This window comes from Artibeus jamaicensis, unplaced genomic scaffold, assembly GCF_021234435.1.
Source record: "Artibeus jamaicensis isolate MK-2021 breed Jamaican fruit bat unplaced genomic scaffold, CSHL_Jam_final contig_1028, whole genome shotgun sequence".
Taxonomy (NCBI): Eukaryota; Metazoa; Chordata; class Mammalia; order Chiroptera; family Phyllostomidae; genus Artibeus; species Artibeus jamaicensis.
The window spans coordinates 7635567-7650644 of record NW_026521201.1 but is presented as its reverse complement, the minus strand read 5'-3'; the positions used below and the strand labels follow the sequence as shown (position 1 = coordinate 7650644).

The window sequence follows — 15078 nt, the reverse complement described above, 5'->3', positions numbered from 1 at the left end:
GTTCCTCCTCGTTTATGTGCTTGAGAATGTGGGACCGCCTGCTCCACCAGCCACCGTAGCTTTGCGCCCAGCTGCAGCCTTGTGCGCCGCCCTGCTCCACAACTGGTGCTGGGTTTGCCAGCTGCTGCCTTTCGGGGAGTCCTCTCCACGTACCCAACTCTACCCCTCATTCCAGCCTGGATGAGTGTGTTTTTTTTAACTCCTTGGTTGTCAGACTTCTATACAGTTCAATTTTCTGTCAGTTCTGGTTTTTTGTTTTTAAATTGTCCTCCTTTTGGTTGTGCAAGGAGGCACAGTGTGGCTACCTATGCCTCTATCTTGGCTGGAAGTCCCTGAGTACGATTTTTAATCTTCAAGATTTTTTCTTTACAATATGGAAAGTTTAAAAACAAAGAACTTCCCATTTCTTCCTATTTTCCTTAGAATGTGAATTCAAAAGTTCAAGTTGCTTTTGTATGCTCTTTTATCCCAACTTGAATTTCAGTATTCTATAAATCAACAGCTCTTTTTTAAAAATGCCAACATTTAAGTTAAATATTCAATTAACTCATGGTTTAATTTAATAGAGTAAGGATGTACTAAATCTTCATCCAGCATGAGGCACTGGACCAACTCCTAGGGAGACAACTAGGGGGAGTTAATGCTCCTTAGAATTATCAAAGGTAGTCTTTGCCCAATGGCCCCAAGACTCAGGGATAAATTCCTTTAAAAAATGTTAAAGGCTTATTGAAAGATTTAAACAGAACTATACATTCAGTTATGCATATACCAGGGTGATAAACACTCACCTTTCTCCCATGGTTTAAAGAGCAAATTCCTCATCAGACTTTTCAAATACTGACTTCATCAGAGAAGACTCAAGTATTGAGAAGCTATCAAGCTCATGGCAGTGGATACATATTTTCTAAACTTATAACTCTCACATTAAAGCTCAGAAATTATCATTGGCAACAATAATTGTCCTTTGTTTACCTCAAAGTGGCAGGTGCACATCATTTTTGAAAAATGTCTGTCAAGTACCTGTCTGAATAACCAGTCTGTCCATAGTTCTTTCAAGTAAAAATAACATTCAATGAACATAAGAGTAAAACAGTATTTCAGCTTGCAATTCAAGCATGGAAAGTGTTTTTCTGAGATAAATATGACACTTTGGTATTGAGCATACATGCTTTATGCACACTTCCTGTTTTTTTCACACTGAATTTATAAAGAGTTAGACTTTAAAAAAATTAATAACTTTTACTGCTTTATCAAGGCCATTTTCAAGCGACACTGGCTTTCAGTTTGGTGCTTTTGCCTTGGTTCGCGATAAGACACCTGCACTTTTGGCCACCAATTTTACACCATTGGTGCAAGTGTCAACACTGCGAAAGAGCCAGATCAGTCTGGCTGTTTTTATGAAAATAATTTTGAGTTGGCAGACCCCTTGAAAAGGTTTTGGGAACCTCAAAGGGGTTCCAGAACTACACTTTGAGAAGCACTGGGTGCTTGTGCAGACAGAAATCACATTTTTTTTCTCTTCAATTCTTTAATGCTTGAGGCTTATTATTGTAGGTTTCCTCACTGAGCGCCAAAGGAAAGGCACGCCAAGGCTTTGAACACATCCAAGAGATAACATCCAATTGCCCGCAGCTTAAAGGCTCACTTAAGTCTTGGGAGGGTGGGGGTTGGGGACAGGGGTGTCAAACAGCTGGCTCAGGCTTGCAGTTGCCAGGGGCAACGATCATCAGCTAGAGGGAACAGGACCATCGATTAATCATGACTTGTGCGGTCAGGGAAGAAGAGGGCGGAGATGGCTGGAGGAAGGACGCCAAGGCTGGTTGTCCCAAGGTGGCAAGGCGTTCTGCGATCTATTGGAGTGGCTGCCGAGGGCTTGTGTTGCCGTTGGGGAGGGCGGGAAGATGGCGGCGGTAGCAGCGGGCGACCCGGTAGGGAAAGGGCGCGATATCAGCCTGGCGGCTCTACAGCGCCACGACCCCTATATCAACCGCATCGTAGACGTGGCCAGCCAGGTGGCTCTGTACACTTTCGGCCATCGGGCCAAGGAGTGGGTGCGTGCGGATGGGACAGGCAGTGCAAACAGGCGGGGATGGCGACGGGTCCTCACACCCAGGCGCCACACCCCCCCACGGGGAGGGGGAGGGAACGAAACACTGTGGAGGATGGAGGTGTCTCGAGGCTCCAGGCCGAAGTTGTGTGTGTGGGGGGGGGGGGGGGATTGCGCCCTTGAGCTCTGGGGCTTGGGGGAGAGGGAGGCCGATATCTGAAACCATCTGAAACTGGGGCAAGACTTAAATACCTGCAATACGCCACGTTGGGAGACCGGACAGATCCAGGACGGGACCCTGAGAATTGAAAGAAAGGGAGGACCTGGTGCCTTGAGGCCGGAAGACTGAAGTACTCGGAGAATGCAAAGCGGAATCTGTTACGGAAAACGGTGGCGGTAGAGGGGGCAGGCGCGGGGTGTGGGGCAAGGGGCGGGTAGGAAATGAGTACGGGAGGAGAGTTCTGGTTTTGGTTCTGGAACCTCAGATGAGATTGAAGAGAAACCAAACCTTGGTAGCAGGGAGAAAGCTGAAGTTGCCAACTCAGGGAACGCACCAAGGAAAGAGCGAACATCAGGGAATAAAATATTAAATGGGACTCAGTCTAACACTTAGAAGGAGGCTGGCTCTCTCAGAAAGATTAATACACCATAGCCGACCAAGACCAAAAATGAGTTTTAATATTTGAATTCATTTGGGAGCCGTTGTCAAGCAGAGCCCCAAGAGATAGCAACGGAATTAGATGTAGTTTTTCTCACAATTCGAATGGGGTAGGAGCGTTAAGATGCGTGAGCCCTCCTGCAGGCTACAAGTGGATTTTGAATGTAGAGAGATGGATTTTTTTTCCTCTTTACCTCCTAGTGATTTTTGTCCAAATAATATTAATCTGTCAATTGTATTACCATTCATCCATTACTTCTAAGTAAGTGGCAAAACAATAAAAAGCACTAATCGTGGATGAATGGATTTCAGAAGGTTTTTTTTAAAACATTCTCGAAGAAGGTATCAAACATCAAAATTTAAGCAATAAAACATCTATATTAACAAATTCATTTATTTTTTTAATCACCCACATTCATTTATATAGACTATTTACTCACCTATAAGTGACTAACAAAAAAAGATAAAAGATCATAAAATGGGAAAGAAAATAATTTTTTCATCAACTGTTAGGAAAGGTACTGACATGGGCTTAGGGCTGCTCTCCAACTAGCCAAGCAAAAAAGAAAAAGGGGGTTAGGGGAGAGCTATTCAATATTCATAATTCTGTAATAGGAAGTAACCCACTTGATAAGGAGGGGTTATTTCTCCCCAGTTTTCAGAGTAATTTGCCACCCAAGCAACATAGGACAGTTTCATCAATGGTAACTTAAAAGGCAAACATTCTACATATAGCTATTATACTGCTCTGTAGAAAAATCCCAAATGCATAATGTCAGTTCTGCCAAGGCAATTCAGTAGTACAGATAAGGATCAGGGGTGTATAGTTCTATAAAGGACGACCAGGATTATAGTCTGGAAAATCCTGAAACATGTAGGATAGCATTCCTCTTGAATAACAATTGTTTCCTAGAATCTTTTGGGACAGATACCTGTTAAAATAGTTATAGAGGTTTATTAGATACCCAGTGAAGTGCTTATACTAAAGCCTCTGTGAAAAGTCAAGTGTCACAATGCATTATTTACAGGATTGTTTTTCTGCTTCCTGGACTTGTTACCTTCAGACAGGCCATAATTCATTCAGTAAAAGGTCATTCTTTCAAAAGGACTAATCTTCAAGGCTGTATTAGCCAGAAGAAAAGAGAGAGAGACCCAGTTTAGATGCAGAGCGGTTGCTAGGGGTAAACAAATTATCACCATTGTCTCCATGAGCCATCACTTAGGCCTTCTGCATGGGAGCCTTTTGAATGTAAGCCTAATAAATTCATAAGAACATTCTTGAGAATGGAGGAGAAAGCATATGCAACAAGGAAGGTGGGGTGTAAAAGGAAGGGAGTTGTTCAGTGAAAATAGGTGAAGAATGACCAGGCAGTCAGAGCAGGAGGAATTAGGTAGGAAGAGTGGCCTGGAAGTGAGCTGTTTTGAGGAAGGATTAAAGAGATTGTGCCATGACTGAGGAATTTTAGAACTAGACCTATTTCCCACTGCCAGGAAAGACCACTCCCTTAAAGTGTACCCATGAGTAGAAGATTATAGCCCTGATCTTATTTCTTCCTCTCAGCCCCAGGAGCAGTAGTTTTCAATGAGTTGATTTGACTGTCTGCAGAAAATTTTTGGTTGTCTCATTGAGAGAGTGGTATTATTGGTGTCTAGGGGAGAGAGGCCAGGGATGCTAAAAATCCTACAAAAGGGCTGAGCTTGAGAAACTACCTTAGCGGCTAGCTACTGGTTTTCTGAGCTCTGTAATCACAATTTCTGGATATGAGGCCAAAGCATTTGATATTTGTTGAAATATAGGTGACTTGGGTGCTATATACATGACTAAGAAAGACAGATTTAGGAGGTAAATGACCTTTTCCATCATTTCAAGATAACATAGTAAGGTATAGATTGCTTTGAGTTGTGTCAGGGTTCAGATAGTGTTATGAGTCCCAATAATGTGCAAAGTGGCACTACTATATTTCACTGTATTTTAAATTTTGAACTGCTTAATTTTTTAGCACTTTTTATAGTAAAGTATAATATTAAACCATTCAATTTTACCTCTAAAATTAAAGCTAAGCCCTGGCTGGTTTAGCTCAGTGGATTGAGCACAGGCCTGTGAAGCAAAGGGTCACCAGTTCGATTCCCAGTCAGGGCACATGCCTGGTCTGCAGGCCAGGTCCCCAGTAGGGGGCACATAGAGAGATAACCACACACATATTTATCTCCCACTCTTTCTCCTTTCCTTCCCCTCTCTCTAAAAATAAATAAGTAAAATATATTTTTTAAATTGAAGCTAAAATCCACCATAACTATGAACTAATGTTTTAAAATAAAAGTCCTCTTTACTTAGAAGTCCTAAGAAGGATCTAATAAAGTCTCATCTTAACTATTTCCCATTCTCCCAACTCTGGGCTTTGCCTAGAATGAAAAAAAAAAAAAAATGGTTACCTAGGATAACTGTGGAGGGACCAGAAAAACGCATGAGTTTGAGCTGTGTCAGCTCTGATAGACCAAAAAAAAAAACATGTTTTGTCATTAAAGATCTGAGTGTTGTAGGCTGGTTATCTCTTTGCAGTGGAGAAACTGAGGCATAAAATAATACTTAGCCCAATATGAGCTGACAACAGCTCCACTACAGGTCCAGTATTATAATCTCTGAAACAGTTCTTTTCCATGAGCAAACTCATGCTCTTTGTGTGCAATGCTATATAAAAATCTAATTTTTAAGAAATGCTTATTATGAGTTAGAGGAGAATTTCAGGAGAAACATACTTCATACATTTCTGATTCTGGATTTTTCAAAGTTAAAATTGGGCATAAAGTCTTTTTTTCTTAAAAGGTAATTTCTATTACTACTTCATAAAGAAAGAAAGGAAACAAGTCAAAAGCCATTAGCTTTGTTTTTACACTGATACATGTAAATAGGCTGATTTGGGTCTCTGAGATGAAACAGTCCAAGGTCAAATTCTGGAAGACAGGAAAGTGTTTTAGCCATGTAGCAAGTGATTCTGACAATGCATGCAAGTTATAAATCCTATTTCTGTCACCTTATGTTCAGTTTCCTACAAATGTAATAAATAATACCAAATATTTAGTTTTTACAAATTTATTTCTAAAGGCTCTGTGGACTAGTAAGTACCTTAACTCTACTAGTTAAACTTGAGGGATGCCCACAAATCCTTCCACTGTGTGGGTAGTATTTATTGTGCTGTAGTGGCCATTTTCTCAGTGACTGATACTGTGGTGGTTTAAGTAATTCTTGAACTGCACCCAGGTTATAGATTTCTCCACAGACAGGAATTAATCATGTTTACAAAGAGAAATATAATGTTTCTGTATATATATATATATATTATTTTGGTAGTTTTCAAAGCACAGTGGCAAATGGGCACATTTGAAAAATAAGGATTTTTTTCATAGTACGTTAAAGTGACTTATGCAGACTTCATAGTAAATCCATTTTAAGAATGAAGTCCCTAACTTTCTTACCAGTGTGTTTATATCAGAGAAAAGACTAGCTAAAATTGTTTTAACTATTATAAATTCTTTATTTTTAATGCATATTCTATAATAATGATTAAAAATCTTGCTACTCAGTAATTTACTCTTAACAAGCTATTTGCTCATAATTTGGACCATAGTGGATTTTGTTTTTATGACTTCTAATAGAGTTCTGCGGGCAGAGATCATGTTATTAAGCAGCAGCATCAGAATCACCAGGGTGTCTTAGTAAAAGAATCTACTGGGCATCAGCCCCAGAGTTTCTGAGTCAGTAGGTCTGGGAAAGGACCTGAGCATTTGCAACAGATTCTTAGGTGATACTGCTGATGAGGATCCACTGAACTGTGAGACCCACTGAACCACAGTGACTAAGAAAATTGCTGAAATTAGTTTGTGAAAGGATTATGCTTCCATTTTTTGTGTGTGTGCCTTTTAAAATTATTTTAATATTATGCCTTTATTTTTAAAGAGTGTATTTTTTGGGCATACTGAGTACTTACTTAAACCTTGAATGATTTTGGTAATGATATTAATAGTAAAATACTATGAAGTTAAATAGAATGCCGAAATTAAATCATTAAACAGCAAAGTACATTTTAAATTCTGAATAATAATAGTCTGATTATGAGCTAATCAAACATATGGATACTTAAATATTTTTAGAATGCAGTGCACCAATGAACATTTTTATCAGAGCCTGGGGTCCTGTCTTTGTTAAGTTAGAAAAAAGCCTTTCTAAAGGAACTAAAATGATAGTTTATCATTTTAATTTTACCACTTTTCCCAGTTTTTCTCAAGCAGATTTCCTGAGTTCTAACTTGGTAATGTTTCTTTCTGTCTAATTTTATTTCAAAAATCAGAACTTAATTCTAAATATTCCATCCAGTAGTTGATTAATTGTCTGAAAATTATGACATCATTGCTGTCTTCAGTGTAGTAGTCAGAGTGGAGTTATTGGCAGATCACCTGCACTCTTAGGCGATGGGGTATATATAGCAAGAGAAAATGAACCCAGAAAATAAAGAGAAGGGTAATGAGATGCAGTCCCCAGTGATTCTTGCAGCGTGCTATGTGCCCAGTTCAGAGGGCAGAGGAAAAGGCAAAACACTTCTTATAATCTCTTTCTAATGAGATCCATGGTGTGTTGTTATCTCCACATTTGGTAAAGAGATAATGATGGTTTATTTTGTAAGTGACAAAAGGAGAATGACTGCTTCCTGCTGATGGAGCAGCAGAGCCAAAGTCAGGCAAGAGCCTGCTTTTCTGCTTTCCCTAAGAGTAACCTCTCTTAGAGCAGATGTGGCTTAGATTTGGCCCTATGTGAAACTGGGTAGAACTCCAATTCTGTAAGAAGTTTATGTTCTTTAACCTCTGTGAATGTTCATTATTAATGAAGAGAATAAACATGTTTTGCTTGTGTTTTTATATTCTAGGAGAAGACTGATGTGGAAGGAACCTTATTTGTTTACACAAGGTAATAGTATTTTACTTTTATAAAGAAACTGACAGTCACTCTTTAATTGTACTATTATTTCTAAAAGAAGTAAAAGAAATGAATGTTAGTTTGAAGTTTTTAGTTAACATAAAGGAATACTAAATAATGTCACCTAGGATAGTGTGAGGTATACTACTTTCAGAATCAGTATAGTTAAACTTAAATCTTTGTGTTTTTTCAAAAGTAGTATTAAGTATTTATCATTTTATTCAAATGAATGGTACAAAGTTCTTGAATGTAATGTATTGGCAAGGAGCTAGAAGTACACTATTAAGGATATTAGATTATTTAATCAATTATTTAGACAAGGTTCCAGATATTAATTTATCTTTTAAAATTTTATTTTTCAGTTAGTTTATATTCAATATTATTTTATATTAGTTTCAGGTATACAGCATAGTGGTCGCATGCATAATCACGTAATTTACAAAGTATTCCCCCAATATTTTTATCACCCACCCGGCACCATACATAGTTATTACAGTATTATTCACCATATTCCCTATGCTGTACTTAACATCCCCATGACTATTTTGTAACTCCCAATTTGTACTTGGTAACCCCTTCATCTTTTTCACCCAGTTCCTCAATCCCCCTGCCCGCTGGTGGCCATCCATCTGTCTTCTGAATTTATGAGCTGGTTTCTGTTCTGTTTGTTTGTTTATATTGTTCTTTAGATTCCACAGATAATTGGATCATATGTGTTTGTCTAAATATTCCAAACTCAGAAGGGTTTTATTGATGTCTCCCCCACAACCCTTGACTATTTTAAAGAAGCATGATCCAAAATTAAAGATGTCTGAGTATTCCATTATTTAGTTAATATAATATGTGTCAGGATAGATTTAATGTATTATTTTAATTATTAATACATTTAATAATAAGCTCATGCCATTAGTAATTTATATTGTTATCATTTATATCGATATCATTAATGTCACATGCACACAGACATGTAGTATGTATATTGTCTTAATAGCTAAACATTTTATTTGCATAAAAATGTTGGCTAAAGTCCATCACCATCATGCAGGGGTGCAAAGATAAATACAGAGGCTTCATACAAACTCTTCCAGGGCTAACACTTTTACTGGGGAGGTAGAAAATATACACACATACAGTATATATATACACTGACATTTAAAGATAAACCATAATGCAGGCAGAGCTAACTCTGAGTGCCAGTTGATAGGTTATAAGCAATGAATGGGCCTCTGAGGTTGTGGAAGGCGTCATGGAGGGGTGAATACTGAGTCAGTCTCAGGTATAAAGATAGAACTTAACTCGCATAGAGGAGCAGGAAGGGCAGTCTTGCAGGAATGGTGTAAGCAGAGGCATGGAACCGATAGCGATAGGGGACAGTAAGGGAAATGACTGGTGCAGAGGATTTACATCGACAGAGAGTTACATTATATTAGAAGTTGACAGTGAGGGTAAATCAATTTTGCTGGGCTGGAGTGTCAGACAAGGATTTTGAAGTTTATTTTCCTAGCAATATGGAGTCATTGAAGGTTTATGAACAGGGGAGTAATAGAATTACAACAGAACGTGTGGGGAAGGTCAGTGTGTCAGCATTATGAGCATGCGTTGGTTGTAGAAGAAATCAGAGTTACAGAAGAACATTCAGAAGGTGCTTGCGGTGGACATGAGATGAGGGTGTGGACCATAACAGAAGTTGAAATGGAAAGGATTTATTGAAATATTGCATGTACAGAGGGAATGGTGACATTTTAAAAATAACATTAAGATTTTGAAGTGGAAGACTTGAGAGAATGACAGACATTGGTGGAACATAAAAATAGGGAGTCAAGAATCTGATTTGAGCGTAAATTTTAGTTTATTTAATGATTTGGAGTGATAGCAGAGTGAAACTGTGAGAGAAAATATGTTCTTTGAAGGAGAGAGTAAAGAGGAAACTGAGGAAGGCTAATGGCTAGTTTTAGAGCCAACAAGGGTACAGAGAAGAGTCAGCCATAAAGATACAAGCAGAGCTAGAACAATACAGAGGCCAGTGTGGGCACAGCGTAGGACTGGTGTGAGTTTGTGTGTAGGGGAAGCAGCAGTGAGAGTGGGAAGACAGGACTGGATGGGAGAGGCCATCAGAGCAGGTAAGGAGGAGGTCGGTTTGTTCCATTTCAAAAAGATGGGAGGACCCAAGAGTCATTAGCTATATTAGTTTACATTGTTTTCCAAAACATTCCAGAAGCATCAGAGTGAGCTTATTCAATAGGGACTACTCTTGAAAATTCTGAAGTATGAAAAGAAAAGCAAACAGTAGAACTCGACTGTGTGCCAGGCATACAATATGTGGTCTCATTCAGTTCTTAAAACAAGTACTATTCTTTTGAGAAGTAAAAGGAAAGATATATTAATATGCATTAATGATTTATTTTAGGGATTTTAATTTTAAGTTGGCTTACTTTTTTTTCCCATGTACCCAAATCAAATGTAGCTTTGTATTTTCAAGTACTTAATTTACTTTGCATTCCTAGTAGAGCTGTCAGTTAAACAAACCATTAAACTGAGAAACAAATTTTTCCCTATTTCTTAACCTTTTTCTCACCAATAGGAAACCCCTCCTACCTCCTCCATCTTCCCCCAGACCTTCTACCCCAAAGCCAGATTCTAGCATGTTGAGTTCTTTCCTCCGTAGAGAATGACAGGTCAAAAGGGAGTTTGGGGCACAAGTCACGGACCTGCCAGTGGTATATTTTGCTCTGTACCCACACTGTTAGAGAGCTGAGACCCTGTTGTGTTAATGAAATACTTGAAGAATCAAATTCCGATTCTGGGTAAAAACATCTAATCCTATTAAAAAATTTTTTATTCTTCATTTCCTTACATGTATTCCTTTTTGTAATAGAGTTCATAGAGAACCCACTGGTGATTTCTGAACTTGCTGCTTCTATAGGACTCTGTCAGAGATCTTTGGAAGTCAATTTTCATTCTTCCTCAGAATTTAAGTTGAAATGATTATTATGATTACCTCTGGTTTTGATTATATGCCTACCCCTTTACCTCTCTGCAAAATGAATTAGACAAGGACTGCCTTCCATCAATTTTAAAATTGAAAGGCTCAAAAGGAAGTTCTCTACGTGATAATGTAGCTGTATTTTACTCCTTTATCAGCATCAAATCAGATATCAAGTTTATATCAAACTAAGATATAAGCACCTTTTCTTCCTATTGCTCATAACACTTCTGTGGGTGTATTACCTAGGCACCCTAGTTTAATGGAAATAAACATATTCTACTTTTACTTTCAATATGTAAACACATGGGGTTTCTTTTGTCACCAGAGGCTGCATAGTCGAATTGCTATATAGGTGTCACACAAGAGTAGACAAATGCAGATGTAGTTATTAAACTTTATACTCTGTATAATTTGGTTTCTTTCTGCCTGACAGAGAGTAGGCACTGAAGGTTTACTGAATAAAATGAAAAGTAAAAATGTCATTAAGTGCCACATTTTTATGGAGAAAAACTATAGTAGTTTACAAAGCTGTTTGCTTTATATTAAAGAAAACAAAATATCTGCTTTTGTGTTGAATTATATAAATTTTAATATATTGTATTTCCTCAGCAGATCATTGCCCAGAGTTGCACCATTTCTTTAATAAGTTTCACAGCTTTTCATTTCAGACCAACACCAGGATTTTCTGTGAAAATTCTTTTTATGTAACTGTGATGTACACTCTGTATTAAAAATCATGTAGTGTTTAAAATAGTAATTACCATCTCTTCCTTAAAGGAATTTACAATCTAGGTAGGGAAACAAGATACAGGCACACACATAGTTAAATATGTAGGATTTGATTTTACCAAAGCATCTGTTATTACAGTCATGCTGCATATGTTACATACATTAATAGTGCTATTAGCTCCTAGCAAAGAATCATTGCTTTATACGCGTGCAGTTTGCTTGCACAAAGGTATAGATACGTACAAAAACGTTGAATGCACACTCAAATGTAGGTTGAAGACACATTTGAAAGCAGTTATACTAAAAGTGTACTATAATGAACAGCTCATATTTTGATATCCTCTCATCCCTTGTGATTCTTAGGTCTGCTTCTCCAAAGCATGGGTTCACCATTATGAATAGGCTGAGCATGGAAAACAGGACAGAACCCATTACTAAAGACCTGGATTTCCAGCTTCAGGACCCTTTCCTTCTCTACAGAAATGCCAGATGTAAGTCTTTCTTAATAAATTGTGTAGTTTTACTTCAGCAGTTTGCTAGGTGTTTAAAATTGTACAGTAGTATGTCTTTGTCTTTGTGTTAGCATCAGTGATTCTAGGGGTCAGCCCTGGTTAGCTTGGGAAATGCATGCCTAATTGAGGGAATGGCTTTCCTTGAGAAAGTTAAAATGAAAGCCATGTGAATATGATGATGTGAGTATTCAAACCCTGTCTTCTGTAGTGGGACCACTTTGTAGTGTGAGCCCATGGGAGGTTCTAACTTAGGCTGATCAGGGCTGGATGAGGAGTTTTTGGTCAGGAGACTGCAGGACACGTAGGTGGTACTGTAGGGCATAGAATTAATGATTCAGCTGGTGGCACTTTTTGAGTGTGTGTCACTTCTGACTGAGCCTTCTGATGATATGTTTGGGGGAAAGAACGATGTTCTAGAATTGCCATCTTTTGAATGCACAGTAAGTGAAAAATCAAAGCCCAAAGAATTTTGGCCATTGAGAATTTCATAACACTTTGTAATGTTGAAGTTATATTAGGTAACTAAATTAGTCCTTGTTAGATTTGAAATGAGGTAGCAGTCACCCATCCAATATTCTATCTCTGTTCTATTCTTGTATCTTTTCTGATCACTTGTGTTGAGCTATTGGACAGCCCAGAAAAAAACCAATGGAAAATATGCAGACCGCAAGGGCATCAACATGCACTGGTGCACACACATGCTCTGTGCTTTGTGGATAACTTTCAAAAAGACCTTGCAGTTAAAGTTTTCCATTCATTTTCCATCCTGCTCTTTGAGCTCAAGACACAAGAATTGGCCTATAACATACTATTCAGTGTAATTTAATAGTGAATGTAATAGTGAAAGATATTTAATGTTTTAACCCTAATGAGTTGTTTTAAAGTATCCTTTAATGCTATATTTACTTATATTCACAATAATTAAGTTATCATGATAGGTGGTCATCCTATTATTTAGAGACTGTGGTTGAATTTTTATGAGAAAACAATGAAAGCTGTTAAAATTGTACCATGGCTTACTAATAGTAGGTCCTGTGGGCAAAAAAAATAGAGAAATATTTTGTTTCTACTCCTGTTTTTTTGCTGGAAGATGTAGTTTTGTCATTTGCAGCTTATAGCTTGAATTGCTTATATGCTTATAGTGATGTTAGTTGTTACTTTCTTTTATGTCAAATTAATAAATAATTCAAATCCTAATAAACAAAATAGTCACATAAATAAGTACAAAATAAATGGATATTAGTGACTTATAGTAATCATTTTTGGTAGCTCTTATTTTGGATAAATACTTGGTCTAGTTAGTATAGATAGTCCCATAGGATTTATCTGGTAGGAAGTACTATTTGGATCTAATAAACACACCTCAGCATGGTTCTAGACCAATGCTGTTCAGCTGCATGTGGTATTGAGCACCTGAAATGTGGCTTCATCTGCATAAAGCTGTGCTGTGGGTGTAAAACACACACTGATTTTCAAAGACAGTGCAAAAAAGTGTTAAAAATCTCAATAATTTCACATTGATTTACCTGTTGAAATGATATTTTAAATATGTTGAGTTAAATGAAATGTTTTAAAAATTAATTTTATCTGCTTTTTATTTTTTGATTTAAAATTACACATGGCTCACATTTATGGTTCACCTTATATTTCTGTTGAATGGCAATGTCCTAGTCATTTTCATTTATTTTACCATACTTTACAGTCACAACTTTGTGAGGTAGCCATTTTCATTACCATTTGCAGAAGAGCAGAGTGAGGTCCAGTGAGATGACAGACCTGACAGACACACACAAATTCTGATTCCTGTTTTATTGCTTTTTCCGTACCACACATACTGCTCTCTCCACTATTAACATGAGTACAAATTGAAGGCAGCCTTTGGGGTGCATATTAAAATGTTTCTAATGAATTTTTATAAGAAAGAAAAGAAATTAGTTGAACAACAAAGAATGGAAGGGAATGGATCCATTTATCTTTCTGGTTTGTTTTGCTTTCTTCTCCCTTGATATCTGCTACTGATGAACTTTTTAGCTATAGTTATTTGGTTTTAGTTTAGTTTATTTGTAAAAGCCTTTTCAGTCTCTGATATCAGAAATTCACAAAAGGCTCTATAGAGTAGCAAGGTGCTCTCAGAGTCTCAGAAACCTCCCAAATGTTTTTAAACAATTCAAACACTTTATATAATAATTATAGATGGTTTACATGTTCTCTGATAACTATAGATTCATTCATTATCATTTGGACAATGAACCCAACTTCATGGAGGTCTGGTTTTTTTTAAGATTCTACCCCTCAAAATCTGTATAGTGAAGAATCTCTCTAGGCATTGATACAGGTGTGTGGGAAATTTTCTCATGGAGTTTTTAGATTCACTAGGTTTAAAAAAAAGTAGTACCTAAGGAGATACCTATCTCTGTCTTGAATTGGATGAATTTAGAAGAATAAAAATAAAGGAGCAAAAACCTCAGTCTCTCTTTTCTTAATAAAAAGATGTTTAATAAATAACTTTGAATTTTGACTGAACACAAAATAGATGATTTTATTAACAGTAAAGAATGTATAGTTTTTAAACTTGGTCATAATAGGATTTGGCTTGTATAGCATTTAAAAGTAACTAAGATAGCTGTTAGAAGTTGAACAGAAATTCATTTATTTTTTCAACAAATATTTACTGAGCATTTACTGTCTGCCGGGCACTATGTCAAGGCTTCATGTGGCTTATTTAATTCTCATAACTTTTTGTCATAAAGATGATTATTTTTGTTTTATAAGTGAGGAAACTGAGGTTAAAGGGATTACATACTTTACCTTGGCTTATGACTACGTGGAGGTGGAAACAGCATTTGAACTGAGAAAGCCTAACTTCAGAAGCCCAGGCCCAAGCGGTGAAAGTGCTAACACATGACTGATGTGTTTGAGCAAGCTTTACTTGTTCAGAAATGCTTAATCTTTTTAGTGTACACTCCAAAGTATAAAAAGCAAGTTTTTTTTAAAGTTGACAATCTATTGTATCGCAGTTATTAGAGAATATAAAATAAAAACTAATGTAACAAAAAGCTGAATTTGACCACTTCTTTCATATTATTGTCTTTCAGTAACCTTTTATTATATTTTCCATGTCCCAACTAAATAAGATTTTGGTATATGGAAACATATTCTAGAAACGCATTTTCCCAA

General features: G+C 37.1%; 1 protein-coding gene across 5 annotated transcripts in view; it reads left to right on the top strand.

Annotated features, from left to right (window-relative positions):
- The first annotated feature begins 1885 nt into the window (after positions 1 to 1885).
- DCP1B (decapping mRNA 1B) overlaps positions 1886 to 15078 on the top strand; it is a 77965-nt gene continuing 64772 nt past the window's right edge. For 2 of the 5 annotated variants that reach the window (XM_037148602.2, XM_053662792.1), the window contains exons 1-3: positions 1886 to 2051; positions 7625 to 7665; positions 11753 to 11880. In XM_037148602.2, the coding sequence (XP_037004497.2) occupies positions 1902 to 2051; positions 7625 to 7665; positions 11753 to 11880 (319 nt within the window). In that variant the 5' untranslated portion in view covers positions 1886 to 1901. Of the gene's footprint in view, positions 2052 to 2239; positions 2438 to 2892; positions 3955 to 7624; positions 7666 to 11752; positions 11881 to 15078 lie in introns of those variants that run through there. The other 3 variants (XM_037148606.2, XM_037148605.2, XM_037148604.2) reach the window with 3 other exon arrangements.